This window comes from Vombatus ursinus, unplaced genomic scaffold (genome assembly GCF_900497805.2).
Source record: "Vombatus ursinus unplaced genomic scaffold, bare-nosed wombat genome assembly UNPS02014822.1, whole genome shotgun sequence".
NCBI lineage: Eukaryota > Metazoa > Chordata > Mammalia > Diprotodontia > Vombatidae > Vombatus > Vombatus ursinus.
Genome location: NW_020954600.1, coordinates 777227 through 804489, shown reverse-complemented (window position 1 = coordinate 804489; position 27263 = coordinate 777227). Strand labels below are relative to the sequence as shown.

Sequence of the window (27263 nt, the reverse complement as noted above, 5' to 3'; positions counted from 1 at the left end):
CAGTGAGAGTGTGGTGAATGAAGGCCCATTCTTAGCTCCGCTACTGACCAAGGCCCTTGAGCCCAGAGTCCTCTTTGACTGGGATCGAGCACTCTCCCTAAAAGGTGTCTCCTCCACTAGAATGGGCGGGACGTGTCTCTCCAGCCGAGTGGCAGCCGTCACATCAAGAAACAGACATTCGTGGTGCATGCAGGGACAGACACCAGTGGGGATATCTTCTTCATGGAGGTAGGTGTCGACCAGAAACATGGAGAATGAATAGAAATCTATGGGCAGCTAGGTGGCACAGTGGATAGAGTACCAGCCTTGGAGTCAGAAGGACCTGAGTTCAAATGTGGCCTCAGATACTTAATAGCTGTGTGACCCTGGGCAAGTCACTTAACTCCAATTGCCTGAAAAAAGAAAAAAGAAAAAAGAAAGAAGAAAGAAAAAGAAATCTTCTGGCCAAGAAGCCAGAGAACATTTGTTCATGTTGTCATAGGATTATAGGAGACTAGTTCCAGGGTAGAAGCCCACTCTTCCAAAATCACTTGGCTTTTGGCTAAGTAACAGTGTAAAGGTGACCAGTGATTTCTTTTTTTTTTAGTTAAACATTTATTCATTTATTTATTTTCAGTTTTCATCATTCACCTTCACAAGATTTTGAGTTCCAAATTTTCTCCCCATCTTGCCCCTCCTCCCACCCTAAGACGGCATGTATTCTGAATACCCCTTCCCCTAATCTGCCCTCCCTTCTATCACTTCCCCCTTCTCTTATCCCCTTCCCCTTCTATTTTCCTGTAGGGCAGAATAGATTTCTATACCCCATTGCCTGTATATCTTATTTCCCAGTTGCATATGAAAACGATTTTTAACATTTGTTTTTAAAACTTTGGGTTCCAAATTTTCTCCCTTCCTCCCTCCCCACCCACCCTCCTTAAGGAGGCAAGCCTCTCAATACATGTTATACATGTGTAGTCATACAGAACACTTGCATAGTAGTCATGTTGTGAAAAACTAACTATATTTCCAAACTTCATCCTATCCCGCCCACCGTTTATTCTGTCCTCTCTTTTAACCCTGTCCCTCCTCCTCAGAAGTGTTTGCTTCTGATCAGTGATTTCTTACCATAGGTTGGTTTCTTTGGAATTTTAACACATATCTCTTTGCTTAGTGATTTCAGGATCCAATTATAGCCCACTACAAGTTGCACTGGATTAAAATAAGTTATAAGAGCATTCCAGTTTGTCTCATTTGGGCTTGATTTTCACGTTTGTCAAAAGAGGCCAGATAGAGAAGGCCTGCCCTGAAAAAGAAATGCAAGCTGTGGGCTGATGGGGCTAGAGAAGGGGTTGACCATCTGGTAGATGAACTACACCTGATGCATCAGTCCTTGGCTGGATGGCCCAAGGGGAATGCCCATCCTAACTTGGTGTGGCTCAGAGGCACTTCCCCTGTGACACACTTGCCAGGAACCTCATTCCCTCAGCTCCAGCCAGGGTGTGTCTAAGGGCTCAAAGCTTGCCATCTCTTTCCCTGCCAGGACTTCTCAGCCATCCTCTGGAGACAGGGCAATCTCAGCCCCCCAGAAGAGGGCCTCCCCTGGGACAGGTCTCCACATGCAGCCGTGCCCTTTGCCTATCTGACAATGACCACACCGAGGCCACGGGCTTTCAAGGTGTTTTAGAATGTTGCCCAAAGCTCACCAGTTGTAGTGGGCAGCAGCAGGTGCCACTTCCATACCCTGAGCTTTATGCATGCCATTGTACTGGCATCTTTGAAGCATCTGAACCACACCCTGGTCCTCTGAGCATCTCTCTGCTTCCTCTCTGGCTCTCTGCATCATTACTCTGTAAGTGATTAGGGAGTGTAGGACAGTGGAGTCCTTTCCCGTTTTCCAGGCTGTGAAATGGAAATGTGGTGTTTGGCTTAAAATCACAGCCAAGCTGGGCTCAAATTTAGGGGCTTCCAGTGCCCACTGAGCTCCTTGGGTCTTCTTTCCTTCATTATCGTGGATCTCCATGGGGTTCTTGGAATCCACAGTGAACTCTCTTGAATATTAAAAATTCTTTTTGACAGGCTTTGGGTGTCTTTGGTGTAGACCAATTGGTATTTCTACTGCCAATGGGCAGAATACTTAGAAGTCACTTACAAGAATAAGATATTTTCTCTAAAAGACATTCAACTTTTCAGAGATAAATTCAGTAGTCATAGGAATGAAGTACTTATTAAATGGAGTGATACCTGGGCAAGCTCACTTGGGAGGGAATGAGATTTATTCAAAAGTGACTGTGATGTAAAAACAAAAGACACCTGTCAACAAAAAAAGGATAGAAAACATGACATAAGTGAATAGGGGTACCTTTGTGGCATCAATCGCTGAGATTAAGAATCCCACTGATTGACCTTCTCCTTTGGTCAGTCTGCCCCCATGACGAGTAAATTCACCTCATCTCTAAGGACGTTAGCTTAGAAATGGAAGGATGAGGCACCCCTTATCTCCTTCGCATCTCACACAGTTCCTCGGACACATGTCCTTACATGAACTCCACGTCTCCATCTCCTAGCAGAGAGCTGTAGAATGGGGCCAGGGGGTTCTGGGACACTACCAACGTCAGTTGCGGCAGGAAACGAGGCCGTGCGGGGCCAGCGAGGCCTGCCGGAGGTGGGAGCCATTGAGCCTGCCGTCTTCTCCCCTGCAGGTGTGTGATGACTGTGTCGTCTTACGCAGCAGCATTGGGACAGTGTCTGAGCGTTGGTGGTATGAGAAGCTCATCAACATGACCTATTGCCCCAAGACCAAGGTGCTCTGTCTGTGGAGAAGGAATGGGCCTGAGACGCAGCTCAACAAGTTCTATACCAAGAAGGTGCCAGTCTGGTGTCCTCTGCTGTGGTGGTGTGGGGAGGGAAGGAGCCCCCGTCCTGGGATGTCAGAGACCTCCTGGGCATGGGTGTGGGCCAGAGCAGGCCCCTTGGCTCAGGTCCAGGGCCAGACCCCTCGGGGCCAGAGGCTGGCCTAACTCCCCATCTTATGTGCTGCAGTGTCGGGAGCTGTACTACTGCGTGAAGGACAGCATGGAGCGGGCTGCAGCTCGCCAGCACAGCGCCAAGCCAGGTGAGAGCCCAGGCAGCGCCTCTCCCAGGCAGGGCCTTTCTGGACTGTCAGAATTCCGACAGGGAGCTCCCCGGGGCCTGACAGCCTCCTTCCTCAATACAGGTCCAGAGCTGGGCGGTGAGTTCCCAGTGCAGGACATGAGGACGGGCGAGGGTGGCTTGCTTCAGGTTACGCTGGAGGGGATCAACCTTAAGTTCATGCATAGCCAGGTAGGTTGGCAGGAGCAGCAGGAGGCCCTGCAGCCCACTTGTTGTGTGCAAGGGCAGGGACAGGGCCCCCAGGGCCACACCAGGGAAGAGAGAGAGACAGAGGGGGCAGCTGGCACCAGCGGTGGACCTGGGTGAGGGGGCAATGGCCCTCCCCAACTGCAGTCAGCCAGAGGGAACAGGGGAGCAGACTGGGCCAGATGAGTGCGATTCGGGCTGGGCTCCTGAGGGCAGTGTGAGGGGGAGCGTCTCCTTGACCCCTCTTTGCCCACTCCCTCCGGCTCTGTCGGTTCCTGGGCTTTTCTTTTGCTTGGTGTTGGTTTGTTCTGTGAGTGTGGCCCTGGCACGTTTCTCCATGTGTGAAGCTCGTGTCTGTCCTCTCTGCAGTGGGTGGGTTTTTGCCTCTTCCTTTCCTGCAGATTCTTCCCCCTCCTAGCTCCCTTTCCCTTAACCGTCCCTGACTTCACAGGCCATCCGGACAGAGCAGCCCGCCCTCCGCCTCCCCCCTGTGTGCTTCCATTATAGGACCCATGACTTCTTCCTCTTGGTCTTTTTTAACACAGTGTTCCTTTTCCTCCCAGTGACATTTCCTTAAGCTAATTCCATTCTGCAGCCAGCGCCTCCTCCTGGGCCCCTTTCAGCTGTCTCTTCAGCCAGGTGTTTTCCCTTCCCTTTCCTTGCTGTGTTCCCCCCTTTCCCTGGGGTTTCTGAGCCATAGCTGGTCATATGCTTCCACGGCTGCCCCCGAGCAGGCAGGGGATGCCCAGAGAAGGTGAACCTGCCATTGGACTGGGACCTTCTCTCTGCTCCTGGCGTTTCACTGTTACTGATTTCAGTGGGACCATTTGGGTAGTGTTGGGGTCATGGGAAACAGCCGCCCAACCAGCCTGGCAGCCCTGAGTGCCTTTTCATTGTGGGATTTGGGGGGATCTGTCTAGGGACCTAAACTGAGTGCTTTTCCATATCCATGAGGGTCCCAGGGCCTTCTGGGAAAAGGACACCAGTGCCCTCTGTGTTCCTCTTCCAGCCTGATGAGACTTAGCCATCATACCCAGATACCCTGTCCTGTTTAATGTCTCCTGCTTATCCTCTTAGGCCCCATAAATACTTTAATGCCCTGACTCCATGTCTACGCAGGCTTTTGCCTAAGGGTTTTGTCCACCATGGTTTGTCCCAGAGAGAAGGGGTATCGAGCTCTGACTCCTGTCCTTGTGGCCTCATTTCCTCTTCCACCACGTAAACTGGAGGCAGTGTGGCCCTCAGAAAGCTATGCCCTAACCTCTTGCTATAAGTCACTAGCCCCTATTCCAAAGGGGCACTCCCACCCCCTACTCCCCGCCCAGGCCCTTTCCAGCCCACTTCAGCCTGAGGGGAGTCTCCCACCCGTGCCAGCCCTCTGCGCCGGAGGAGGATGCATGGTGGGCCAAGTGGGAGGCCCTTGGGTGTCGAGGCCTGCCCGAGGCAGGGCCTGGATAGAATAGCCCAGGCCAGTAGAGGGGCCGCAGGGTTGGGGGTGACCAATAAAACTAACGACTTCATTTCTCTCCCATGCTTTCTCCTCCGGCCAGGAGCGGAAGGTACACGCCCTTTCTGCTGTCTTCGCTTCTTAGCCTTTTGAGTTGTGTGTGTGGATTCTCCTCTCCTCCTTTGGGGAAATGTCTTCCCTATGTGTGGGTGGGGCTGCAGCTGGGAGGCTGGGCTCTAGGGGCACCAGTGGAGCCCAGGGGCCTGACGCCATCCTTCCTCCCTCCTTCTTTTGCAGGTTTTCATAGAGCTGAATCACATTAAAAAGTGCAATACAGTTCGAGGCGTCTTTGTCCTGGAGGAATTTGGTAATTACACTCTTTTGCTCTTAGGTCTGGACTCACATGGCAGTAACTCAAACCTCTGAGCGCTGGAGGAGGGGCTGGCGGGGCAGGTGCCAGGGGACTGTGGGGGCAGGATGGAGCCCAGAGACAGTAGGCCCAAGGGGAATAAGGATGCAGAGCAGGGAAGAGATCGGAGCCCTCAGGAGCAGAGAGGCGAGAGTCAAATTCTAGAGAATCAGGTGCAAGGAGAGAAGGAGAGGGCCTAGGGAGCGTCTCCCATCCTCCTCTGCCTGGCCGAGCTGCCGCCAGAAACTGTGTGTGGATTGCTGCCCACGCGTTGTGCCGCCCGGCCCCTCCCAGGCCCTCCCAGCCTGCACCTCTGTCCACTCTCCCTTGTTCTCGGTCCGCAGGCTGTGAAATCTCTGTGCTCTAGAGTCACCGAGAGGGTCACAAGGAGATGGAGAATAGGCCAAGTCCATGAGGAAATGGAAGGTAGAGTTGTTCAGAGCGCCCAAGGAGAGGCGAGTCAGCTCAGAGCTGGGAGGGGGCCAGTATCAAGTGAGCAGTGATCCCCAGGACAGCAGTAGTGAGGAGGGGGCTGTCACCCCGGGGCTTTGAGTTCCTGCTGTGTTTGTGCTTCACTCTCTTGTGCCCCTTCATCGCTGCTATGAAAACCTTCGTTCTCCAGCAGGTAAAGTGACCTCGGCTCGTGCTGGCCCCTGGCCCCTTGCCTCAGTCCCTGCCAAGGGCAGGGGGCTCCCTGCAGGCACATTGCTGACTCTTTCTTCTCTCCCTTTCTCTTCCCACCCTCTATCTCCCCAAACCTCACTCCACCCCTGTGCTGGCTCCTTGGTTCTGTGAGTTTTCTCCCCCCTCTTTTCCTGCCAGACTCCCCACCGGGGAGCCTTCCAAATGGGGAGAAGGATTTGGGGTGGCTTCTTCTCCCTTCAGAGATGTTGTTCTTTACTCCCCAGGGTCCCCCCTCCCCGGGTCAGGATTAGTTGTGGTCAGCTGTTACTCCTCCTCTCCCTCATTCTGGCACCAAGGGATGCTCCTCTGCTCTTGGGCCCAAGGGGGCCATGGTGGTGGCTGCCCCTGGTCAGCCCAGCTCCCTGTGGCCCCTGCATGGTGGGAGCAGGGACCATTCTCAGCCTTGCGTTCTGGGCTGTGGTCATGTGTGTATTTTGCCTGTCGCTCGCCTTCCTCCCCACTACCTGGGTGCTGTGCTCGCCTGTACCTTCTGCTCGGTGTGTCTGCTCCAGAGCCCTCTGACGCTCTCCCTCACACGGGCAGGCCTGGCTCACTCCCACCGCTCAGGGAGGAAACCATTACAAGCCTGGTGGGTTTAGCATTGCCTCTATTCTTCCTCTTCTTCTAGCCCTGGGGGCTCTTGTGCAGGGATCTGTGGGAGACGGGGAAGGAGGGATTGTGCTGGTCACCCCAGGACCTCTGGCTCAGACGGGGGAGAAGTAGCAGCTCCCCCAGGCGGGCTTCACTAAGGGAGCTAACAGCCAAACACTGCTCAGGCAGGAGGGGCCAGTCACCCCCCCCCCAGACTTTGGTTCGTGTCCACCCCCCACAGCAGCTGCAGAGCCCCGAGGCCTGGGCGGCAGCCCCTAGGCGCGGGCTGGAGCCCGTGACTGCCCATCTTTCTGGCCTCGACGCAGCCACTGTGCAGGGCCGAGGGGAGGGAACGCCGGCCCCCAGCGCTGCTGCCTGGGGGGCCCGCTGCCCCGAGCTGGGGCTCTCCGTTTTGAACTCTCTGTTTTGTCTCTTGCCCGCCCGGTTTTAGTTCCTGAAACTAAAGAAGTGGTGAGCCACAAGTACAAGACGCCGATGGTGAGTGCCCACCCCTCTCCGCCAGGCTGCTGGGGTCCTTCAGACAGGAGGGGGGGCCCTGCTGAGCCCAGGGGAGGAGCAGGAAGCAGAGTTCACTTGTGGTGCCAAGGACCCAAGAGCGCCAGAGACAAGCCCTCCATCCTGAGGGATGCGTAGAGCGCCCCCTCTCCCGCTGCCAAGGCGCTGCATGGGTGGGATGTGGGGTCCCTGCCTGGGTGGTCATGCATCCGGGTCTCTCCTCTCTCCAGGCCCACGAGATCTGCTACTCCGTGTTGTGTCTCTTCTCTTATGTGGCTGCTGCTCGGAGCAAGGAGGCCGAGAGCAGAAGCAAACCCCCCCGGCCAGTGTCTAGCTGATGAAGGAGAATTTGGCAGCTGCCCCTGCCTGGGGTCCTCTCCCTGGCGCTGGCTTCCTTTGGAGTGCACGTTGGTGTTGTCGCTGAGACTGGAGATTTGTGTGTTCTCTACAAACTCCGTCCCTGGCTCAGCTCGGGCTCCAGCCTGCGTGTGTCCAAGTGTGTGTGTCTCTCTCTAGCAGGGCCAAGCTGACCTCTTCCTTCCCTGCTTTGACCCCCTCCAGGCCCAGTCTGCCTGCTTCCCAGGGCTACACCCTATAGGTCTCTGCAGTCCATTGGCTTCCAGAAACTAGGGAGTGGCCACGTGTGTGTACTGCTCTTGTGTCCTTGTGACCTGTGTGTTTTGTGTTTCCCTTTCCGTGTCCTTGGCACTTTAACCCTCCAGGGAAAATTCCTGCCCCTGCCCAGCAGGGGTCTGCCCCCAGACCCTCTGAGTGTACATCTGGTCTTCTGGAATAGCTCCCTTCACTGGAGAATGAGGACAGCCTGAAGCCCTCCCCTCCCTGGCAGGGGGTAGGTGAAGGTGGGGACCCAGGAGTGGGCTGGTGGCTGGAGGGGTAATCAATCATGCCCCCTCCCCCCATTGTCTTTCTCAAGCAGGTGGCCCCACCCCAGCGCCTGCTGCCCCCACCTCCATTCATTGGCATGAAGGACTTGAGATTGGTGGGGCCACCTTGGGCCCAGGTACCAGTGGCTGCTCCGCCTGGACCGTACCCGAGAGGGGCTGAGGAGGGCCAAGTTCAGTGTAAATATTTGTCTTCAGATGCTGCCTACCTGGGCTGCTGGGGCGGGCAAGGGATGGGTGTAAATATTTCTGCTCCACATTATTTATAGACAATGTACAGCCACGTCTGTGAATGTGAAATAAACGTCCTCTCCCCTTGACTCCTTAGCTGTCTGGATTAGAATCCAGCCCCTTCCTTTCCAGCCTGATGTTCCCCCCGTCACTTCTGCTGCTGGTTCTGGGCCCCAGGAAGCAGCCTGAGGATAGGACCCAGGGCCGCCCCCAGATAAAGCAGTCTCAGTCTCAGCCCTGGCATTCTGTTGCTAGTGAGGGGTCGATACCCTCCTAGCAGAGGTTGGGGCCTCTTGTTTGGGGTTTTCATGCCTCTGGGCTTAGGGCCTGCGCTCCCTGGCCTTGGACCAGCTCCAGGGGTAGGGCTGGGGTACAGCCCATGACCAAACTTCCCTCCCCATGTAAAGACGGCAGGGATGTGTAGTTCTGTTGTGAATTGTGTTGGCCACCAGAGGGACCTTGTGGTCCATCTGTCTACACAATGGAGGCAGTCTGATTGGGCTTTGGGTTCTGAGCATTCAGGGCTGGGGCGGAGGAATGGGAGCTGGAAGGGACCTTTCTCCCCTTCATATTACATAGGAAACCCCGGCCTCAGGCAGTAAGGGGACTTGGCCTCAGTCACCTGTTCTCCGATGGAGCTGGGACTAGAACTCGTGTTTGGTCAGACCAGTTATCTTTCCATTACACTCCATTGCTTGGCGGGGCAGAGGTCTTGGGCCTAGGCTATAGGAACCCATTCTAACTTATATTTTGAAATAAGTTTCCCTCTTTGCTATTGACAATTAACTTCTGGTCTCAGGGGACAGCATCTTCTGGCCTCCTTATATATGGGGTGACTTCCTCACATCAGAGTTCTGCTGGGGGATACTGAAAGTGGCTGCCTCCACCCCAAAGCGTCTCTTCGTCCGGTCCTCTTGCCCTGCCTCACCTGGGAGATAGCAGTGGCGAGTGACTGTAGGAACAGTTATTGTGTGGGGCTTTGGGGTCTTCCTGACTCAGCAGGAGCTGAGCAGGGTTAGAGGCAAAGGGGAGCTCCGGTTACCAACCAGATTACCCCTGGATGTGAGCAGCAGCAAAACGAAGGAAGGGGCATTAGCTTCTCTTGCTGAGGTTCAGATCCCAAGCTGGCCACCACCCTGACAAAGAGCCCACTGTCCAGCCTAGGCCTTGGCTTGGGCCTGCATTCAGACTGGCACCCCCATGGATCGATCACCTTGGCCAAGTGCCATCTACCCGAACCTCATCTGGAGGCCAGACTCCCCCATGGTTCCCCTGTGGCCAGGCTGGGCAGTAAAGAAAGCCACCCTGAGGGGCTGCACAAATTGTTTATTAGTCCAGTATGCTAAGGTGAAGTTCTAACAAGCCTGCATTCTGTGCATGGCCCACTTTTTAAAGCCTCTCAGTGGGTGAAGCTCCTTGGCTGGCTAGCTCCCATAGACAGGGAGATTGCCAGTGTGAACACCAGCCTCAACCCCATGGTATCATCTCTCTTTCCTTTCCTCAGGGTTCAGGCAGAGAACCCCCCTCCCCCATCCCATCCCCCACAGCTGCCTGAGGCAGGAGGGCCTGAGTTTAGTAAAGTGCCCTGTTGTCTTTCCCTCCCACCCACCCCCAGCACACACATATACACACACACAAACACCACAGCAGAAAGACTGGTTTCCTCCAAGGTCAGGGCTAGGGTCCTGATTGCACCTGTGACAGAGGGCACAGCTGTGAGTGGCCTGGGCTCAGCATCCGCCTTCCTCCAAGCTTCTGTCCCCCCAAAACAGCTTCAGCAGAGAAATCCAGAAGAAGCTAGCTAATAACCCTTGGCCAAGGGTGTTTGCCATGGTGCTTACCTGGCTTTTCTGGAGTCTCCAGCCTGGTTACTGAGGCACTGTAGGAGAGAAAGAGATGGGGAGCTCCCAATTTAACTCAATTCAACAAACACTCTCCACATTCTCTCCCAACTGATCTAGCCTTTCCAGAAAAGCCCTTAGGAACACTTTCTCTGCCATGCTTGCCTCTCTTAGAAAGCTTGTAGGTTTCCTCTCCGTGCTTGCCTCAGGGGAATCAATCTTTCTGCCCAGAACAAATTCGGGATACAGTTCCTCGGTGATTACACCTCTGATGTGGGCTAATTTTCTCAGCCAGTCCTCTTGGGGTCACAGACTTAAAGCCACAAAAGACCTTTAGAACCGTCCAGTCCAAACCTGAGGGGCTTTATAGATAGTTTGTGACTTGCCCAAAGGCACAGGTAGGATCTGAAGCCAGGCCTTGCACCTCCAGACCCACTGCTTTTTCTACTGTGCAGCTGTGTCTCATTTTGATCAGTGGCTTGGATGGAGCTGTAGGTGATGAGCTCATTAAATCTGGAGCTGAGATTTTGAGCATTCTTCAGAATGGAAGAGATTGAATCAAGGACAGGCTTCAGGGAGGAGGAAGACTGTACGGGAAGTGGGAAGATCACTGGATTTGGGGTCACGAGCAGCTGGGTTCATGCTCCAGCTGTACCACAACAATGATGGTACTGTGATAGTAATGATATTATAGCTGACGTTTAGAGAGCGCTTTGAAGTCTGCCACTTTACCTATATTGGATCCTTTACCTCTCATTGGATCCTGACAACAATCCTGTGAAAGATGTGCTATTCTCACCATTTTTTTGGTTGGGGAAACTGAGGCCCAGGTGAAGTTGCCTAGGACCATGCAGCTATTGTCTGAGACTCAGGCTTTCCTGACTCCTAGCCCAGTGCTCTAACCATTGCACATCTTGGCTGCCTGTTTACTACACGAGTTAATCTGAGGAAATCACTTCTCTGGGCCACGATTTCCTTATTGATAAATAATTTTTAAGGTCACATGCAACTCTAAATCAGTCATCCTATGTGGACTCAGAATCCAGCAAAATGCTCTGCTGGTGGCTTTCTAAGAGCATCTTCTTGGCCTTCAAGGAGGAGCTAGGGGTCCCTCTTGTTTATGGCGTGCCTAATTCCTGTCTTCTCTCACCGACATACTCCATTATTTCTCTTATTCCCATCGCCCAGGCCCCATCCTCACCTCGCACCTCCAGACGGCACTCACACTGTGCTTCCCCCTGGGCGTTGATGGCCCGACAGACATAAGCACCCGCATCAAAGGGGCAGGGTTTTCGGATTTCCAGAGTCAGTACCCCCTGCTTGCTGAACATACGGAAACGAGCATTCTCACCCAGATTCAGCCCATTCTTGAACCAGGAGATCTTGGGCTGTGAACCAAGACAAGGGGCAGGGGAATGAGATGACCGAGTCTGCCAGAAACTCTGGGGAATGGGGTGCCTACGTTCCCCTCTACGAGGATCTGGGATCACTAGAGAGGCCCCAAGGACTTGTGCTAAGCCCTGCCAAAGGCCTGTAGACCTAGTTCCTATGGATGATACCTAAGGGAACCATAACCATGCGTTCTGTGATAAATATTGTATTGGGTCAAGCCTACAACTTACTCCATTTTATGTGAAAGCAGAGTCTTTCTGTGGCCTCCTGAAAGGTTTGGGATAGACCCCTGTCCCACTTAACTTCTTCCCAAGGAGCTGTGATGGATTCAGCGAGGAACGTACAAAAACCTTTTGGCCTACCTCTTGTGGCAATGGATTCTGCTCTCTGGGTAGGAAGTGTACCTTAGGACTTCCTCGGACAGCGCAACAGAGGACTGCGTTGTAGCCTGCAATAACTGAGCGGTTCACCAGGGGCTGGGTGAAGCTTGGAGCCTCAGAATACTCGAGTTTCTTATATGTAGGGGGCTGGTATGTGAGACCTGCTGGCAGCAGACGGGTCTATGAGGAAGGGCCTCTCCAAGTCAAGCCCCTTCTGTGACCCATGTTCTCCTCCCCTTAGTGAGACATGACACTTGCCCCTTACTTGTCAAGGAGGAACTCTACCTATTTTGGGGATGAAGACTGGCTCCTTCGTGGTGGCTGCTTTCTCACTGGCGCCCACCATGTTTTGGCTGAAGACCCGGAAGTAGTAGTTATTACCCATGACGAGCTCGGATACCACACAGTGAGTCTGCCTGTAGTGCTCCAGTACTGTGAACCATTCCTAGGCAGCAGAGACAGTTGATTCCTTAAGTATTAAGGGCCTACTGTGTGCTAGGCACAAAGACAAAAGTGGAGTAGTCCCTGACCTCGAGTAGCTTACATTTTATTGGTTGGGCAAGAAAGATTGCCTGGGGGAAGCAGTGCTGTCCCCATCAGCCACCAGCTTGCCCTAGTCCCTGGCCCTTGACCTCTGCTGGAGCTGACCAGCATCTCAAGCTGCACGGTGAAGGGGCTGCTGACTAGTAGCAGGAAGATTAAACATAATTATATAAGCCTTCAACAAGGGCTCCATATGTGCCAGGCACTGTGCCAGGTTCTGGTGAGACAAAGGTGGGAAACCATCCCTGCCCTCAAGGAGCTAACTTTCTACTTGGGGAACAACTCAAACACTAATAAGTAAATAAAAAAATGGGATTTTTGGGGGGGGCGGGTAGGGGAAAAGCCCTTGTGCAGCCTCTCTCTCTCATCAGAAAAGGTCTCTTGTAGAAGGGGGTGGGGGGAGGCAGGGCACAGCCTACGCAAAGGCACGGGCAGAGATGGGAGATAGACTATTGTTTACAGGGGACAAAGCAGGCCAGCAGGATGAGAGCTGGGACCTTCCCGGCCCAGGGGAACCCTGTCCTTCTTGTCTTGTCAGAGCAGGGGGCAGCCATGGCCTGGCATCAGGAGATGAGTATGTCCCACCTAGCAGACAGTGCCCTTCTCTGGCTGTTTCCTCCTCCACATTCCACCCCAGGCTTGTGAGAGAAGGAGGTATCAAGGCCCCCCTCTTACCATGGTCTTCTTGTCAGCTTTCTGCACCATGTATCCCCAGAGTTCTGTGTTGCCATCATCCTGGGGGGGTTTCCACTCCAGGGCCACATTGAAGCCCCAGGTTTCAGTGACTCGCACCTCTTGGGGGGGGCTTGGTTTGTCTATGGAGAGTAGGGTCTGGGTCAGCCTAGGGCCTGGCTATCTAACCCTCCTTCTGTCGTTCCATCCATGCTAATGGCACGGAGGAAAATGACATCTTTTCAGATATTCCCTAGGTCATCCAGGGTCCCAGGGGCCCTCCTGACCCCTGTCAGCTGGGGTGTGTCCTGATTTTTACTGGGATAGTTCCATGGAGCCAAGAACTACAAGATCCTGGCCTTATCTCAGGCAGGAGAGTCAGGATGGAGTGAGGGCGTAGGTTGGCATGGGAGGGTGCTGCCAGTTGAGAGTCTTTGGGAACCACTGAGGCATAGGTCATGAGGCCCCTAAGTTCCTAGAGAAAAAACAACTCTGGGGCTGAGAGCTCCCAAACCTACACACCAACAATCTGCAGGACCAAAATGGCTTTGTCCTCCATGTTCTCGATCTGCACGGCCACCTGGTAAGTGCCTGAGTGGTCCCTGCGGGCGGCTCGGATGAACAGGATGGTGTCTGTTGGGCTGTTGCGAATGCTAACGTCGTTTCCAGCCAGTGGTTGCCCCTCCTTGCTCCAAGTGACCTGGGGCCGAGGCTTCCCCTGTTGGTCAGTGGGTAGCTAAGTGCTCAGCTCACCCCTCTGGGCCATAAGCTGACCCAGCCCAAGTGTGAGGGGGTGTGGGGGGGATTCTTGGGGAATGGGAGGGGCAGTAGAGGAAAGGGTAGGGGGCCAGGTACTGGCTGCCCAACAACCCTCCCACCTCCACCAAAACCCATCAGCTAGAGTTCTTGGCCCAGCCCACAAGGCCACCTGGCAATGCTACTCAAGCATGAAATGAAACAGAGTCCCTAGGGCCTGTGGCACCCCAGATGATGCACCCCAGAACCTCAGCCTCTTGGGCTGGAGAGGCTGGTATGGGTGGGTAGCCCCAAAGTAAAGAGAGGCGGGGCACTGACCTGGAAAGGGATAAGGATATTCACAGGTTCGCCCACTTTTCTCTGCACGGTCTGGCGCAGGTGCCGAGGCAGCCGGAGCCTGGGACGCTCTGTGGATAGAAAGAGGCCATTTGTCAGAGAGCCTGACCTCGGGCTCAGTCTTGGGGAGGCCCTGGGAAGGAGGAGGAGGCCCGAGCTCTGAATGCCTGAAGAAGCCAATACGTTGTGGGGGGTGGGCAAGGGGCCATGATGGCTCTCTTCACATGCCTGAAAGGCTGCTGTGTGGCACAGGGGTCAGACAATGCTGGGCCTCAGAGGGCAGAACAAGGGAGGAGCAGTGGGTGAAAGGGGTGGGTTTAGGTTTAAGGTAAGGAAAAGCATCCTATGAGCAGGTGCAGTACAAAGTGGAATGGGCTGCTTGGGGAGGTCACGGTGTCCTATTGTGCTGCCCCTCCCCCCACCTCGACCTCCAGGCAAAGGCTTAATATATTTTACACAGGATTGGACCACAAGGTCCCTGAGAGAGACTGATTTGGAGTCCTGTCCCCCAGACAAAAGCAGACTGTCCCCAGCCCTACCCCCACACCCCTGCACAGAAGGCCCACAACAGAGGGACCCCATGGAGCAGCAGCTTTTCCAGTACTTAAAAGTGGCCCTTCTGCCCACCACCAGCCTTTTCTTTTCTCAGCTATACCTTATTCCTTTACAAGACTTGGGCAGCCCAGAGGCCTAGAAGTAATTCAAGTAAGACCCTCTGAGCATCAGGCCCTACGATCACAACTTCAGAATCAGGAGGGTCATTGGAGGCCTGATCTGACCCTCTCGTTTTACACTCAAGGAAATAGAAGGGCCTGCCAAGTTCACTGAGCGGTACGTCAAAGGACCCTTGTTCCATGCTGTCTCCCTAAGAGGCCTTCGGGCTCAGTCTCTCCATTTCCAGGCCATCTCCGTCTGGTAGGGATCTGAGGGTCTGGGGGGACCACATGGTCACTTAGGCCTCTTGCTATTCTGGCTGGATGGGATAAAGCCTCTGCTGCTCCGGGGAAGAAGTCACCCTCTTGCCCATCCCCCGTCTCTCACCTAAGATCTCCTGCACGGTGATGGGCTCCTTGGTGGTGGCAGGGGCACCAGGCCCAGCCAGGTTGTGTGCCCGTACTCGGAAGAGCAGCCTGGCCCCCGTGGGAAGCTCCTTCACCAGCAGCGATGTGCAGTCCGTTAGACCCTGCAAGGCGCTTACCCACTCGGAGGCTACCGGGAAGGAGAGACCCAAGTCAGCATCAGCATCAGCATCAGCATCAGCTCCAGACCCCTCCAGGGACCAGGGGAGAGAAGGAGGCTGGGCGGGGCCTGTCAGGACCATGCCTGCCTGCAGGGACGTGGCACTCCTGGGCTCATGCCGCAGGGACAACGCTTGCTGCCTGAACATAAGCCATAGGGGTGGGGCTGGGATGGGAGGGAAGGAGGCGCTGACTTACATCCCTCTCTGCAGTATTCCACACTGTAACCATCCAGCCCTCCAGCCCCAACGCGCTCTGGGGGCCGCCATTTGAGGGAGACAGTGCTGTCAGAGACATCCTCTATGCCCAGGTGGGTGGGCTCACTGGGAGGGCCTGGGGGATGAGAAGCAAGAGGTCAGAGAGTACACTTATACATAGCACAAGCTCAGAATCTTGGAGTCGGAAGGGACCTCCACTGTTATCTGCCAGGCACCGGAAAAGGGGATGAAGGTGAAAATTCTTCTCCCTTTTGGACTGGGGCCTGGCTGTCTAACCGTCCCTCTGTCTCTCCCTAGCTGAGCAGAAATCCCCTCAGAATCTCCCCATATGGGGTTATCCAATGTCTGCCTGAAGACCTCCAGGGAAGGGGAGTTCACTCCCTGCCTTCCTGGGGCATCCCATTCCACCCTGGGGCTTCCTAATGGTTAGGCATCAAATCTGGGCCTAAATGTGCCTCTTTGTATTTTTTACCCCTGCTTCTAGCTCTCACACCACTCACTCCCACACGTGCTCCTAGCTTGGTGCCAATCAAACTTCCTAGAGAGACTCAACATGAGGAAGTCCCCGTGTTAGGCAAATGGGTGCTCTCCGCTCTGCCCTCCAAGATCCAGCTCAGGCAGAGGGCGGTGACCTGGGGTCCGTGTGCAGTTTACCAGATGAGAACCCTAGTCTGATGAGGAGTTGATACATTCAGATGTTCCCAGGCCATCTATTAGACTTGAATGACAAATGGTCATGTGTCTATAGGGCTTTACGTGGCACTCTTCAAATTCCATTGTGTCTGGTGCACACAAAACCCTATGACGACGTAGGTAGAGCAGTTAGCTGCACATTAACCCTGTCTCACGGATGAGTGAATCAGAACTCAGACACCCAGAGTGACTTTCCCACAGCTGGTAGGGGGTTGGGCCGCAGCGGGGGCTGGCCAGAGTGGCATGGGGGATTGTGGGAGGCCCTGGAGGACCCTGGTCTCCTTATTCCAGGCAGCACCGGGCTCACCTATGGGCATGAAGGGCTGGGAGGCGGGGCTGGGCCGTGACATGCCAATAGCATTGACTGCGTAGACGCGCATCTCATACACCACCCCCTCGATCATGCGCTTGGCCTCATGGCTCAGCTCCCGGAGGAGGTCAAAATTCAACCGCATCCACCGGTAACTCTTCTTTTTCTTCCTCTCCAAGATATAGCCTGGGAGGGAGGAAGGGAGGGAAGGAGCATTACGGAGGACAAACTAGGGTTGCTTTCCTACCCACACCCCCGAGAAGGCTCAGCTTGACTGCCTTTGACTACCCAGGATCTATCAGCATCCCTCCAACTGCTGGAACTCCCCACTTCCAAAATCACTTTACTTTGACTCACCTGTATATAGCTTGTTTCTACCCAATAGAATGTAAGCTCCTCGTGGGCAGAAATGGTTTCGTTTTTGTCTTTATATCGCCAGTGCCTAGCACTGTACCTGGCACCTCGTAGGTGATGAGACTTGCTGGAGAGAGCCCAAGTCACCCCTCCCCTTTCATCTGAAGATATCCCCTTCTGATCTCAAGACCCCTGGGCCAGGCTGACCTGGGACAACCAACAGGTTGGGGTCATAGGATCATAAGGGGTCTTGGAGACCATCTCGTTCAAACTTTACTGATACAGACCTGACGTCTAGAGGGGAGGAGGTTTGCTTAAGATCACCTAAATGGCTGAGCCAGGATTTGAACCCAGATCCTCTGACCTTCAAGCCTGGTACTCTTTCCAAGTCTTAAAGGCAGCGTCAGGAGAGCAGTCCAGTCCTCTAATGAGCCCCAGGCTGGCCCTAGGCCTGCGACTGATGAATCAATCAGTATCCCCGTCTCACCTAGGATAGGCTGTCCGCCGTCATAGTCTGGGGGCTGCCAATGCACACTGCAGGAGTCTTCTCCTACATTGCTAATCCTTGGGGCCGCGGGTGGGTCAGGGACATCTGAGATGGAAAAGCAGATGTTCGACTGTCTTTTCACCTCAGGGCCCCTAGCCCTGGATCCCAGGGATGCATCTCTATCCTCCAGAGGAGAGCCCTGTGCCCAGAGCCCTGCCCCCTTGCCCAGTGGTGCCTGCCTCACCGATGACCTTGACAGTGATGTTGACCTGGTCTTCGCCCACCGGGTTCTTCACTGTCACAATGTAGACACCCTCATCCTCCTTCTCAGCCCCTTCCACCGTGAAGATGCTACGGTCCTTGTGGGTCTCCACGCGTACCCGACCCTCGGTGTCACACAGCAGCTGGAGAAAGGAGGTCATTGCTATGGGGGAACCCTAGGTCTGGGCACTAAGATCTCCCCAGCAAAGTCAAGGTCATAAGTGACCAAAGGAGGTCCCAGTTTCCTGGTTCTCTCCTTGGGCTCTTTATATCCCAGGGATAGGCCAGGAGCATTCCTGGGCCCTGGCACGAGGAACCCCCTCCAGTCCAGGCTTGAGAATCAATTAACACCACCAAGTGGGTACCTACTGACTCCAAGGCCCCATGCTAAGCACAGTGAGGGGAGAGGGAAAGAACATTAGATTGGAGAGACAATGTGGTGTAGTAGAGAGACCAATGGACTTGAAACCAGAAGACCTGGGTTTGAAACCTGGCCCTGAGACTTGCTAACTCTGTGACCTTGTACAAGCTCTTGGCCTCTCTTGGCCTCAGTTTCTTCATCTGCAAGATGGCCATGATAATGCTTGAACTACAGGGTGAGGAAACTGTAAACTTAGCTCTCTAGAACTGCTATTGAAAGATAATAAATCGAAGGTCTCAGGGCCCTTGGCAGCTCCTGAGTCCACTGAATTCTGGGATCGAGCAAGAAGAGTCGGGCTGTAGTCCAAAGCTACGTTGCTGATCCAGTATGGACTAATCTTGGGGAGGTCATTGCCCCTCAGGTCTCTCCTCCTGGGAGGAGATTCTAGGGCTTAGCAGAATGCTTGGTCCATAGCATAGGAAGCACATAAATGTTTTATCGTTCATTCATTCATTCACTCATTCACTCATTCATTCAATTACTCATCTGCTCCTTCACTCATTTATTCACTCACTCATTTACCTTATTCACTCACATTCATTCGCTCACTCTCAATCATTCACTCACTCATTTATTCATTCACTCATTCATTCACTCATTCATTCATTCATTCATTCATTCATTCCAATAGATGAGATAGGGTTTTACAATCAATAGCACTATACAAACCATCAGGCGTTGTTACAGAGCTGAAGAAATAGAAGGGGTTATCTCCAGCTCCCCAGAGTTGAAACCAGACACACTTGAACAGACGAGAACACACACAAGCATTCAAACAGCCGCATGGGCAGGAGAATATGATGCTGACCGAGCCCCCAGGGGTTGCGGGGATGCCTAGCAAAGGAGGGGCAAGGGTGGGCTTTCTTAAAGTGCCTGGCATGTGACTACCCCACACTGGATGGAGAAAGGGGTGAAAGAGGGCCACAGGGCCAGCTGGCCTGGGTCTGTCTTACCTTCCTCTCAAACACCCACTCGTTGCTGTCACTGGTATCACTGGAAGCGTCTGGGGTCTCACCCAGGCCTTTGCTTCCCTGGAAAGCAGAGCCTCAGAATGAGGGGTACGCAGAAGGAAGAGCCAAGCTTGGCTTGGACGGGGTTCCCACAGAACACACAGCTGTGTGGCCCAGCTACCACCTCCCGCGATCTCCTGGCTACCCCAGCGGTTTCCTTCCCGTTGACAAGAAGTGAAGTACCGTGTGTGTGCACGCATGCTGTGGTTGGGGTGGGGAAGGCACCTGTGCAGCCTTTTGCCAGATGACATTCGGTGCCGGATCCCCAGAGATGGGCACATCCAGACGTAGCTTGTTCCCAGCCACGACCACTATTGTATCAGGGGTGCGTCCAGGGCAGTCCAGGTGGATCTTGGGAGGTTCTGGGAAGGACACCCAGGATGCAGTCAGGCGTGGTGGGGAGCATCAAGAGAATGATGGACCATTTGAATGGAAAGAATGGAACCATAGTGTTCAACATGGAGAACCTGAGAAACCTCTCGTGATTTTTTATCACAGAACAAGTGAGTCTGCACTCTCCTCTGAGACCTGACTTCCCAACACGCTAACACACAATGCTGACAAATCTAATTTGGTGCTCACCATGAGGCTAGGAGAGACAATCGAGCTCTGAGATGACTCAGACCAGTGTCATCTCCCCCCTATTCTACGAGCTCACCATGGGGTGAGAACCCTGCTTATTCCCTCTCTAATTCCCTTCCCTAATGCCTAGGGGCATTAGTGCCCAGCACAGGGAAGGCACACAGAGAGGATTAGCAGGGAGCATCAGCTCCCGAATGTGAAGTCCAGGATTTCGGACTTTTCTCAATGCCCAACCTGGTGCTATGAGTCTGGCTCCCTGGGAGTTTGATGAGATGGTGATAAAAGAGGGAAAGGCTGGTGGCATGTGTGAAGATTGGCTAGGGCTGGAGGGCAACTGGGCAGAAGGGGATGTGTGACTCTCACCTTGCCTGGGCACAAAGTCGATTTTGACCTCTGAAAGGGAAGAAAGGAGGGAGTAGAGCTGAGGATATGAAGGAAGGAGTAGAAAGGTTCCCTCCATCCAAGCCTCAGGCAGTACCGGCTCTGCCATTCAAGTTAGGGGCTGTTCCCCGCACCACCCCAGGGGATGCCCCCAGCACCCAGGGTCGGCAGTGCCAGGCTCACCCATGAAGTGGAGCTTGGCTGAGAGGTTACAGGCAAAGCCTTCAGGCACAAAACTGTAGTCAGCTTCATCAGCAGGTGTGACATCATCAATGGTCAGCTTATGGACCCTGAGGGCAGAGGTCTTAGCTCAGGGAAGGCCCGGGGAGCCGGGAAGTTGAGCATTGAACCCTCTCACCACGTCTCTCTATAAATAATAGAACTCTGACACCTCATCTCCCCCTCCTCCCAAGAGCAAGTGAAGGGGGGAGCAGTATGCAGGCAGGGGCCCCGGGGCCCTTCCCCTAGCCACCCACTCACCGGCCAATGTGGGACACCTTTACGCGGCTGTCGGGCACCAGCTCCCTCCCGTTCTTCAGCCAGACTCCCCTCACGTTCTCATCGGACACCTCGCACTTGAACACGGCCTGGTCCCGAGCCCCCACTGTCAGGTCCGCGATGTTCTGATACACCTCCAGTGTCTTCTCTGGGGAGTGGACAGGATGGCTGGTGTGAACGCAGGGGTGAGCACCCGCGTGTATGTGTGGGGAGCCAGTAGCCCTCTGAAGGGATTCAGGGCCACATGTATGTACACAGAGGGAGAAAGGACGGTCAAAAACCTGCCTTCAGAGCTGTGTGACTTTGGGCAAGTCCCTTACCTGCTCTCAGACTCAGTTTTCTCATCTGTAAAGTGGGGATAACCTTGTGGAGCTCAAAAGAGAGAATTTTTTTTGTTTGTTTTGCTAGGCAATGGGGTTAAGTGACTTGCCTAGGGTCACACAGCTAGTAAGTGTCAAAAGTCTGAGGCCAAATTTGAACTCAGGTCCTCCTGACTCCAAGGCCAGAGCTCTATCCACTGCGCCACCTAGCTGCCCGAGAACTTATTTTTTTTAAGTGCTACATAAAAGCAGCTACTGTGGCAGACAAGTTCCTATCCCTCCGGGGGCCTCAGTTTCCTTGTCTGTCAAATGAGGGGTTGGCCCCAGTGGCCTCTGAGGGGCCTCCCAGCTCTCCATCTGGGGTCTCATGAAGTCTTCAGGCTTCCCACCCCCATCCCAGCCTCACCCTGCACTATGAGCTCTGCTAAGGCCTGGCCGCCACTGGTGCGGATGGCATAGTGGCCGCTGTCCTCCAGGGTCGCTTCGTTGATGATCAGGTGGTGCTTCCGTCCATCCTTCTTAAAGCGGTATTTGAAGGTCTCCTCTCGGGTCAGCTCCACTCCATCTTTCAACCTGGCCCAGGTGAAGTCAATCGTTATTGTGGTGGTGGCAGAACAGGGGGCCGGAGGTATTGACTGGGCCGGAATGGCCGTGGTGCAGGGCATGATGCTACTGGACGTGACTGGCTAACTTTGGACCAAAGGCGGGACACATTCACGATGCCGACCCCCCAGGGGCTTTCAGGACCACCTTGTCCTTAGGGAGTAGGGCACTACTGGCATCTCCCATCCTCCCAGCTTCCAGCCTTTTCCTCCTTCCGCCACTAACTGACCCAGGGCTGTGCTCACCATTTGACAGGTGCTCCCTCCTCGGACACTTCACACTCAAATTCTATCCGCTGTCCAACTGTTACCATCTGGTCCTCCAAGGCCCTCGTGATCAGCACTGGGGGCTCTGCCAAAACACAGCAGTTCCTTAACCTGGGCTTGCTCGGACCCAACGCCTCCCCAATCCCTTCCACGAAATGGACCGACCCTGCCTGGGGTGACAAATTTTGGGAAGGACATTAACAAGCTGGTGAGCCTCCAGAGGAGGGTGACCAGGGTGGCCCTTAGAGATCATCTGGTCTTACCTCTTTGTTTTACACACAAAGACACTGAGGATGTTAGCCTGGGAAAGAGGAGGCTGGGGGTGGAAGGACGTAGAAGTGGGCCCCCTCAAAGATGGACTCGAGCCGTCTGCTTGGCCCCAGAGCCAGCAGCAGTGACGGGAGATGACGGGAGAGCTCCCTAATCCTCCGAGCTGTCCCAAAGTGGGATGGCCATCGGCTAGGGAGGGGGCGGCTTCCCCCTCCCTGGAGGGGTGACCACTGGGGAGGAGAATCCTGTTCAGGTGGGGGTGGGGTCAGCCTGCTCACCTTTCACAAAGAGCTCGGTGCTGCACTTGCCCCCGTTCACCACGCACTGGTAAGCAGCATCGTCCGCCAGGGAACACTGGCTGATGGTCAGCATGCGCTTGCTGCCAGCAGACTCAAAGATGTACCTGAAGGGAGGGGGCAGACAGAACCTGACGAGGGATCCCAGGAGCTGGACCAGCCTCGGCCGCAGGTGAGGACAAGCACGAACAGGGAAGGGGGACAGACCGATGCTGAGGAAGTACTCACCGTCTGCCGCCGGACCCCAGAGGCTGTGAAGTCACAGGCCTCGTTCTTCTTCTTCTTTTTTTAGGTAATTGGGGTTAAGTGACTTGCCCAGGGTCACACGGCTAGTAAGTGTCAAGTGTTTGGTCTGAGGCTGGATTTGAACTCAGGTGCTCCTGACTTCGGGGCCGGTGCTCTATCCACTGCACCGCCTCGCTGCCCCACGCCTCGTTTTTCAGATGGGGTTCACTAGCTTGCCCACGATTCCACAATGCTTCTTCAACCAGACTTTACAGGCACCTCCTCATGAGCCACAGCCCACCCCCTCAACCCAAGCCTGGGGAAACACGGCTCCTCCTTGCCCTTCCCTCCAGCCTACCCAACCCAGGAACTTACTTGCTAAAGTCCAGAGAGAGACCACCAGTTTCAGAATGGAGGAGGAGAGACAGAGATGAACAGAGAAAGAGAGACAGAGCCAAGCGACATCCTCTGGTCAGATAGCTCACCACTTCTCCACCAGCCCTCTGTGTCCCCCTCTCCCAGCTCAGTGCCCCTTGATGTCCCATCTCCCAGCTTCCCCCTCAGGGTGCCCCACCAATGCCCATTACCATTCCCACCACCAGACACACCTGCCACTCATATGAATTTCCTGCCCGTTCTTCAGCCATTTGACCTCGGCATCAGGGTCAGACAATTCAACTACCAACCGGATCTTCTGCCCTTTGTTAACCTGGTAGGCAGGCTCCAGCTTCTTCACAAATGCTTTTGGAGGACACAGAGACAGCTTAGCTTTTCCTGGGGAACCTGACCCCCTTCCCTGAATCAGTGCTTTCAAAGTGGGTGAGGAATGAGACAGATGCCACCTGACCTCCTTCCTAAACAGATAAGGGAGCATGGGGTGAACGTGTGCTGGCTTTGCACACTGGCTCTGACACTTGCTAATTGTGTGGAAACACAGAACCTCAATTTCCCCATCTATAATATGGGGGAAATAAGGCCTGCACTCACAAGGATTGTTGTGAAAAAACTTTTGAAAACCTTAATGTGCTACAGAAACAAGAGCTTTAAACTTTCTAGGATTCAGTTTCCCCCTGTGTGAAATGAGGATTTTGGAACAGATAATCTCAGAGGTGCCACAGCTCTGACAATTCTAGGTTTTGTGTCCTGCACCCTAGGGACCGCTTAGAATCCTCACCTTGGGTGCCCCGCCCCCACCCCTCTCCTATCTCAATCTATTTGGCATTTTCTGCTTCTCTGCGTCCGCATTGTAAATCCCCAGCACCTTCCTTGCACATAGAAAATGTTCATTGGAATGAATTGAATTGAGATCATAGGAGGATAGATTTAGAACCGAAAGAGACCTTAAGAAATCAACCCCCTCATTTACAGCAGAGGAAAATGAGGCCTAGAGAGAAGTGACTTGCCGAGGTGGAATCAGCCTGGCATGGGCCAGGGAGTGCTCGAATGGTACAAACTAAGGGTTTCTGGGCTCCCCTCTGCCAGGGACCCCTGGACAGAGTGTCTAGTCCCTGCCTGCAGAGCCAATGGCCTGCGTGGCTAAGCAGAGCAGGCGAGCATCGAGAAGGAAGACTTCAGACCCTTTCCCTGTCAGGAGAGCTGAGCTAGGTAGAGGGTGAGCACTCCTAGGGGCTTGGACAGAGAAGTGGCTAGAGGCAGGAGTGGGGAGGACTCACCCATGCTCTTCTTCTCCTCCTTCTTTATGCCCTTGAGGCGTTTTAGCATGCCCCGGAGGTCCGTGACACCATGCTGGAAGGCAATTCGCTCATACTCCGAGGGAGGGGCCGTCCTGAGGATCTCCCACACATCCTCCTCTGCTGGGGCCTCCAGCTTTGGGTCCCTGGTGCCAATCAGACAAGCCCCATAGAGAAGCATCTCCTTCTCAGTGCCCAGCCCTCTCCTTACAATGCTCCCAGAATGCAAGAACTCCCACCCAGAGCCTAGACGATTAAGAAGCACTCTCCCTCTCTCCCAGAGGTCTGAAGACCCTCCCTCCAATCTCCTCCACCATGTAGCAGGTTGTAGAAGACAGCTCCCCTCCAGGACAGAGGTTGGGAGGGTCTCTGTGAGGTCAGGGAGGTGCGGGTGGGGGAGCCTGAGTGGAGGCTGTGGTTCTGGGGCCTCCTCCCCCATCGGTATTGGAACACCATCAGGCTCCAGTTTGGGGAAGGTGAAGTTGTTTCTGGGCTGCCTTTTCATTCCACAGTTTTGTAAAAGTCATCTTGGCTTTTGCATCTTTAGCCAAGCAGGATTGGGGGGCTTTGGGGAAAGAGCTTTGGTTTCATGGTGGGGAGGAGAAACATTCATGTTGGGCTTGGTTTGGGGTTTGGCCCACCAGTGGGACACGAGGAATGCATCTGAATAAGTCAGGGCCGAGGGCGCTCACCTGGACGTCCGAAGGAAGCTACTGTACTCCAGGCATGGTGGAGGGTGGGGGAGAGAGAGGGAAATGAGATGTGTTAATACCATTCATGTCCCCTCCACCCTAGCTGACTTCCTTACTTCCTTAACACCCCCATCCCAAGTGAAAGGGACACCATTCCATGTTTGTTTGGTTTTTTTTTAAGGGACCAGGGTGAGCTGGACCTATGATTTCATTGGCATGGGAAATTCCATCTGCCAATGCAGACCCACCACCTAGAATCTTAGAGAATTGCCTAGGGCACAGGAAGGGTAAGTGATTTGCCCAGGGTCACACAGCCAATATGTGTGTCTTCCTTACTTGAAGGTTGTCAGGGCCATTAGGAGATGCTGCCTCTCAGTAAAAGGGACAGGGTGATTACAAGGAATAAACCAAGTCTCCTAGTGAGAGTCATCCCCTAGGATACCCTTTCCCCTCCTCTTCACTCAAACCTTCCCCTCTCAATGTTATTTCCTCACTCTCTGGGTGGCAGAGACAGCAGCAGCAGCAGCAGCAAAGGAGGGGTGGAGAGAAGACATGGAGGAGAAAAAGAGAAACTGGGTCAGGTCCTGGAGCTTGGAGACCCCTTCTCTCACTCCCCTACGTCTTCATCAAGCCCCACTTCCACCCCCCCGGGAGGCTGAGCATCTGGTGAGGAAAAGAAGGTTGGGATGGAGGCTTAACGCTGGGGATATGGAACTGTCTTGGGGCACAGTGCTGGTCCCCCTGTCACAGTCTCTCAACAAACACCGATGTGAGGATCCCCATTTTATGCAGTGGCACCTGCATTTTTCAGGTTCTTTTGGGGACCACAGTTACTGCGGCTTTAAGGTTCACAAAGCCCTGCCCGCCTACACACCTGGCCTGAGAGGCAGGTGGAGCCAGGACGCTAACCTGCTGCATGGATAGATAAGGCAGGGAGGTCCCTCCTGTGCTCACAGAGCTGGGAAGCGTCAGGGGGGACCTCTGACGTCAGGCCAGCTGTCCACTACCCCACTGATATCGACTCACCTCTTTTTCAGCAAGGAGGAAAAATCCAGGCTCCCACCATCGTCATAACCATCTGTACTGCAGAGAAAAGTCCCCCCAAGAGCCCAGCCAAGAGTGAGGCTAGAAAGCCAGTGAGGAAACGGGACTGGAAAGTTACAGAAACGGGACTGGAAAGTTACAGAAACGGGATGAGGAGACAAGCCTCCTGCTGGAGGCCTTGGGGGTTCAAGGTGGGTCCCTTGGCTAGCCGCCCAGGCCCCCTCTCCCGTCCCCAGGGTCTTAGAGGGTCTTAGGGTCTTAGAGGAGCTGCTCTGACTGGGGTTCCATCACCTCCACCCCTTCCCTGAGTCCTGGGCTGGGCAGAAGGGCTGGGGCAGGGATACCTGGTCCGACGAACGCTGCCAGGCAGGCTCCTGTAAGGACCAGGCATTAGGATCGTGAATTTGGACCTAGAAGAGACTTTAGAAACCGTCTAGGGCAACCCTTCATTTTGCTAGTGAGGACATTGAAGTAAGGTTCACCCCACTGCCCTGTGCTCCCTGCCCTGTCTGGGGGAGGTGGTACTTAGGGAACCTTCCCCACATCGCCCCGTCCCCCAATGAGGGTGCCAGGCGGCCCCCCCAGGATCCCCCTGATGAAAGGGACTGTTGGTTTCATTCCTGCCCACCTACCCCCAGCCTCAGCCCCAGCCTCAGCCTTGGACTGGCTGAGAGGTTCCCAGGGGGCAGCAGTCAGGCTTGGATGGGGACACCTGGGACGCAGCTGGGGACAGGGGGCAGGATGGGGACACTGGGGAGAGAACAGCATTCACTCACGGGCGACGAAATGCTGAGCGAAGGTCAAGGTCGGCTGGACCGATGGCCTCTTTGGAGGAGAGGGAGGGAAGAAAGAAAAGAGAAAACAGAGGCAGTGCAAAGCAGTGGTGGAGGAAGGAGCGGGGATGGGCAGAAAGCCCTCCTTTGTCTCCATCGTCCTAACATCCCACAGAGGAAATGCTAAATTGTTTTTTACTCTGACCCTGGGGGATCTCAAAGCATTTAAAGGCCCCTCTTCCCCCTCCTTCCCGCCTCCCCATCCCTGGGGAAATTTTATAGGATTCAGAGCTGGAAAGGGACTTTAGGAATCAATTAACTATGGAGCCTCAGGACTGGAAGGGATCTCAGAAGACATCTATCAACCCTCTCATTTTACAGATGAGGAAACTCAGGTGTAGAGGAACTAAGGGACGTGGTCAAGGACACAGCTAGTGTCAACCTCAATGGGCCTCAGTTTCCTCATATGTAAAATGAGAGGGTTGAATTCAATGGTCTCTAAGGATGCTTCAGCCTCTAAATTCTATGATCCTGGAACTTTTGAGAGATGACTCTGGGAGTAGCTAATAATGGCAGGATTAGAACACAGGGCTCCCAACTCCAAATCCAGGG

The 27263-nt window shown here is 54.2% G+C and overlaps 2 protein-coding genes across 9 annotated transcripts in view; one reads left to right on the top strand and one right to left on the bottom strand.

Moving 5' to 3' along the window:
* MADD (MAP kinase activating death domain) overlaps positions 1–8187 on the top strand; it is a 41419-nt gene extending 33232 nt beyond the window's left edge. For 6 of the 8 annotated variants that reach the window (XM_027837642.1, XM_027837650.1, XM_027837641.1 and 3 more), the window contains 7 exons: positions 121–228; positions 2682–2846; positions 3022–3094; positions 3197–3303; positions 5063–5132; positions 6901–6947; positions 7196–8187. In XM_027837642.1, coding sequence (XP_027693443.1) covers positions 121–228; positions 2682–2846; positions 3022–3094; positions 3197–3303; positions 5063–5132; positions 6901–6947; positions 7196–7303 — 678 coding nt within the window. In that variant the 3' untranslated portion in view covers positions 7304–8187. Of the gene's footprint in view, positions 1–120; positions 229–2681; positions 2847–3021; positions 3095–3196; positions 3304–5062; positions 5133–6900; positions 6948–7195 lie in introns of those variants that run through there. The other 2 variants (XR_003566928.1, XM_027837646.1) reach the window with 2 other exon arrangements.
* A 1519-nt stretch (positions 8188–9706) lies between these two features.
* MYBPC3 (myosin binding protein C, cardiac) overlaps positions 9707–27263 on the bottom strand; it is a 26254-nt gene continuing 8697 nt past the window's right edge. The window contains exons 7-35 of the mRNA XM_027837819.1: positions 26655–26703; positions 26223–26252; positions 25861–25917; positions 25329–25331; positions 24835–24855; positions 24125–24288; positions 23060–23192; positions 22827–22829; positions 22209–22333; positions 21640–21745; positions 21198–21364; positions 20454–20619; positions 20157–20263; positions 19956–19985; positions 19236–19372; positions 18954–19031; positions 17563–17722; positions 17319–17423; positions 16475–16663; positions 15455–15589; positions 15060–15227; positions 14001–14089; positions 13449–13644; positions 12930–13069; positions 11997–12156; positions 11736–11875; positions 11141–11327; positions 9940–9977; positions 9707–9793 (exon numbers count right to left, since the gene is read on the bottom strand). Coding sequence (XP_027693620.1) covers positions 9967–9977; positions 11141–11327; positions 11736–11875; positions 11997–12156; positions 12930–13069; positions 13449–13644; positions 14001–14089; positions 15060–15227; positions 15455–15589; positions 16475–16663; positions 17319–17423; positions 17563–17722; positions 18954–19031; positions 19236–19372; positions 19956–19985; positions 20157–20263; positions 20454–20619; positions 21198–21364; positions 21640–21745; positions 22209–22333; positions 22827–22829; positions 23060–23192; positions 24125–24288; positions 24835–24855; positions 25329–25331; positions 25861–25917; positions 26223–26252; positions 26655–26703 — 3056 coding nt within the window. The 3' untranslated portion in view covers positions 9707–9793; positions 9940–9966. The remainder of the gene's footprint in view (positions 9794–9939; positions 9978–11140; positions 11328–11735; positions 11876–11996; positions 12157–12929; positions 13070–13448; positions 13645–14000; positions 14090–15059; positions 15228–15454; positions 15590–16474; positions 16664–17318; positions 17424–17562; positions 17723–18953; positions 19032–19235; positions 19373–19955; positions 19986–20156; positions 20264–20453; positions 20620–21197; positions 21365–21639; positions 21746–22208; positions 22334–22826; positions 22830–23059; positions 23193–24124; positions 24289–24834; positions 24856–25328; positions 25332–25860; positions 25918–26222; positions 26253–26654; positions 26704–27263) is intronic.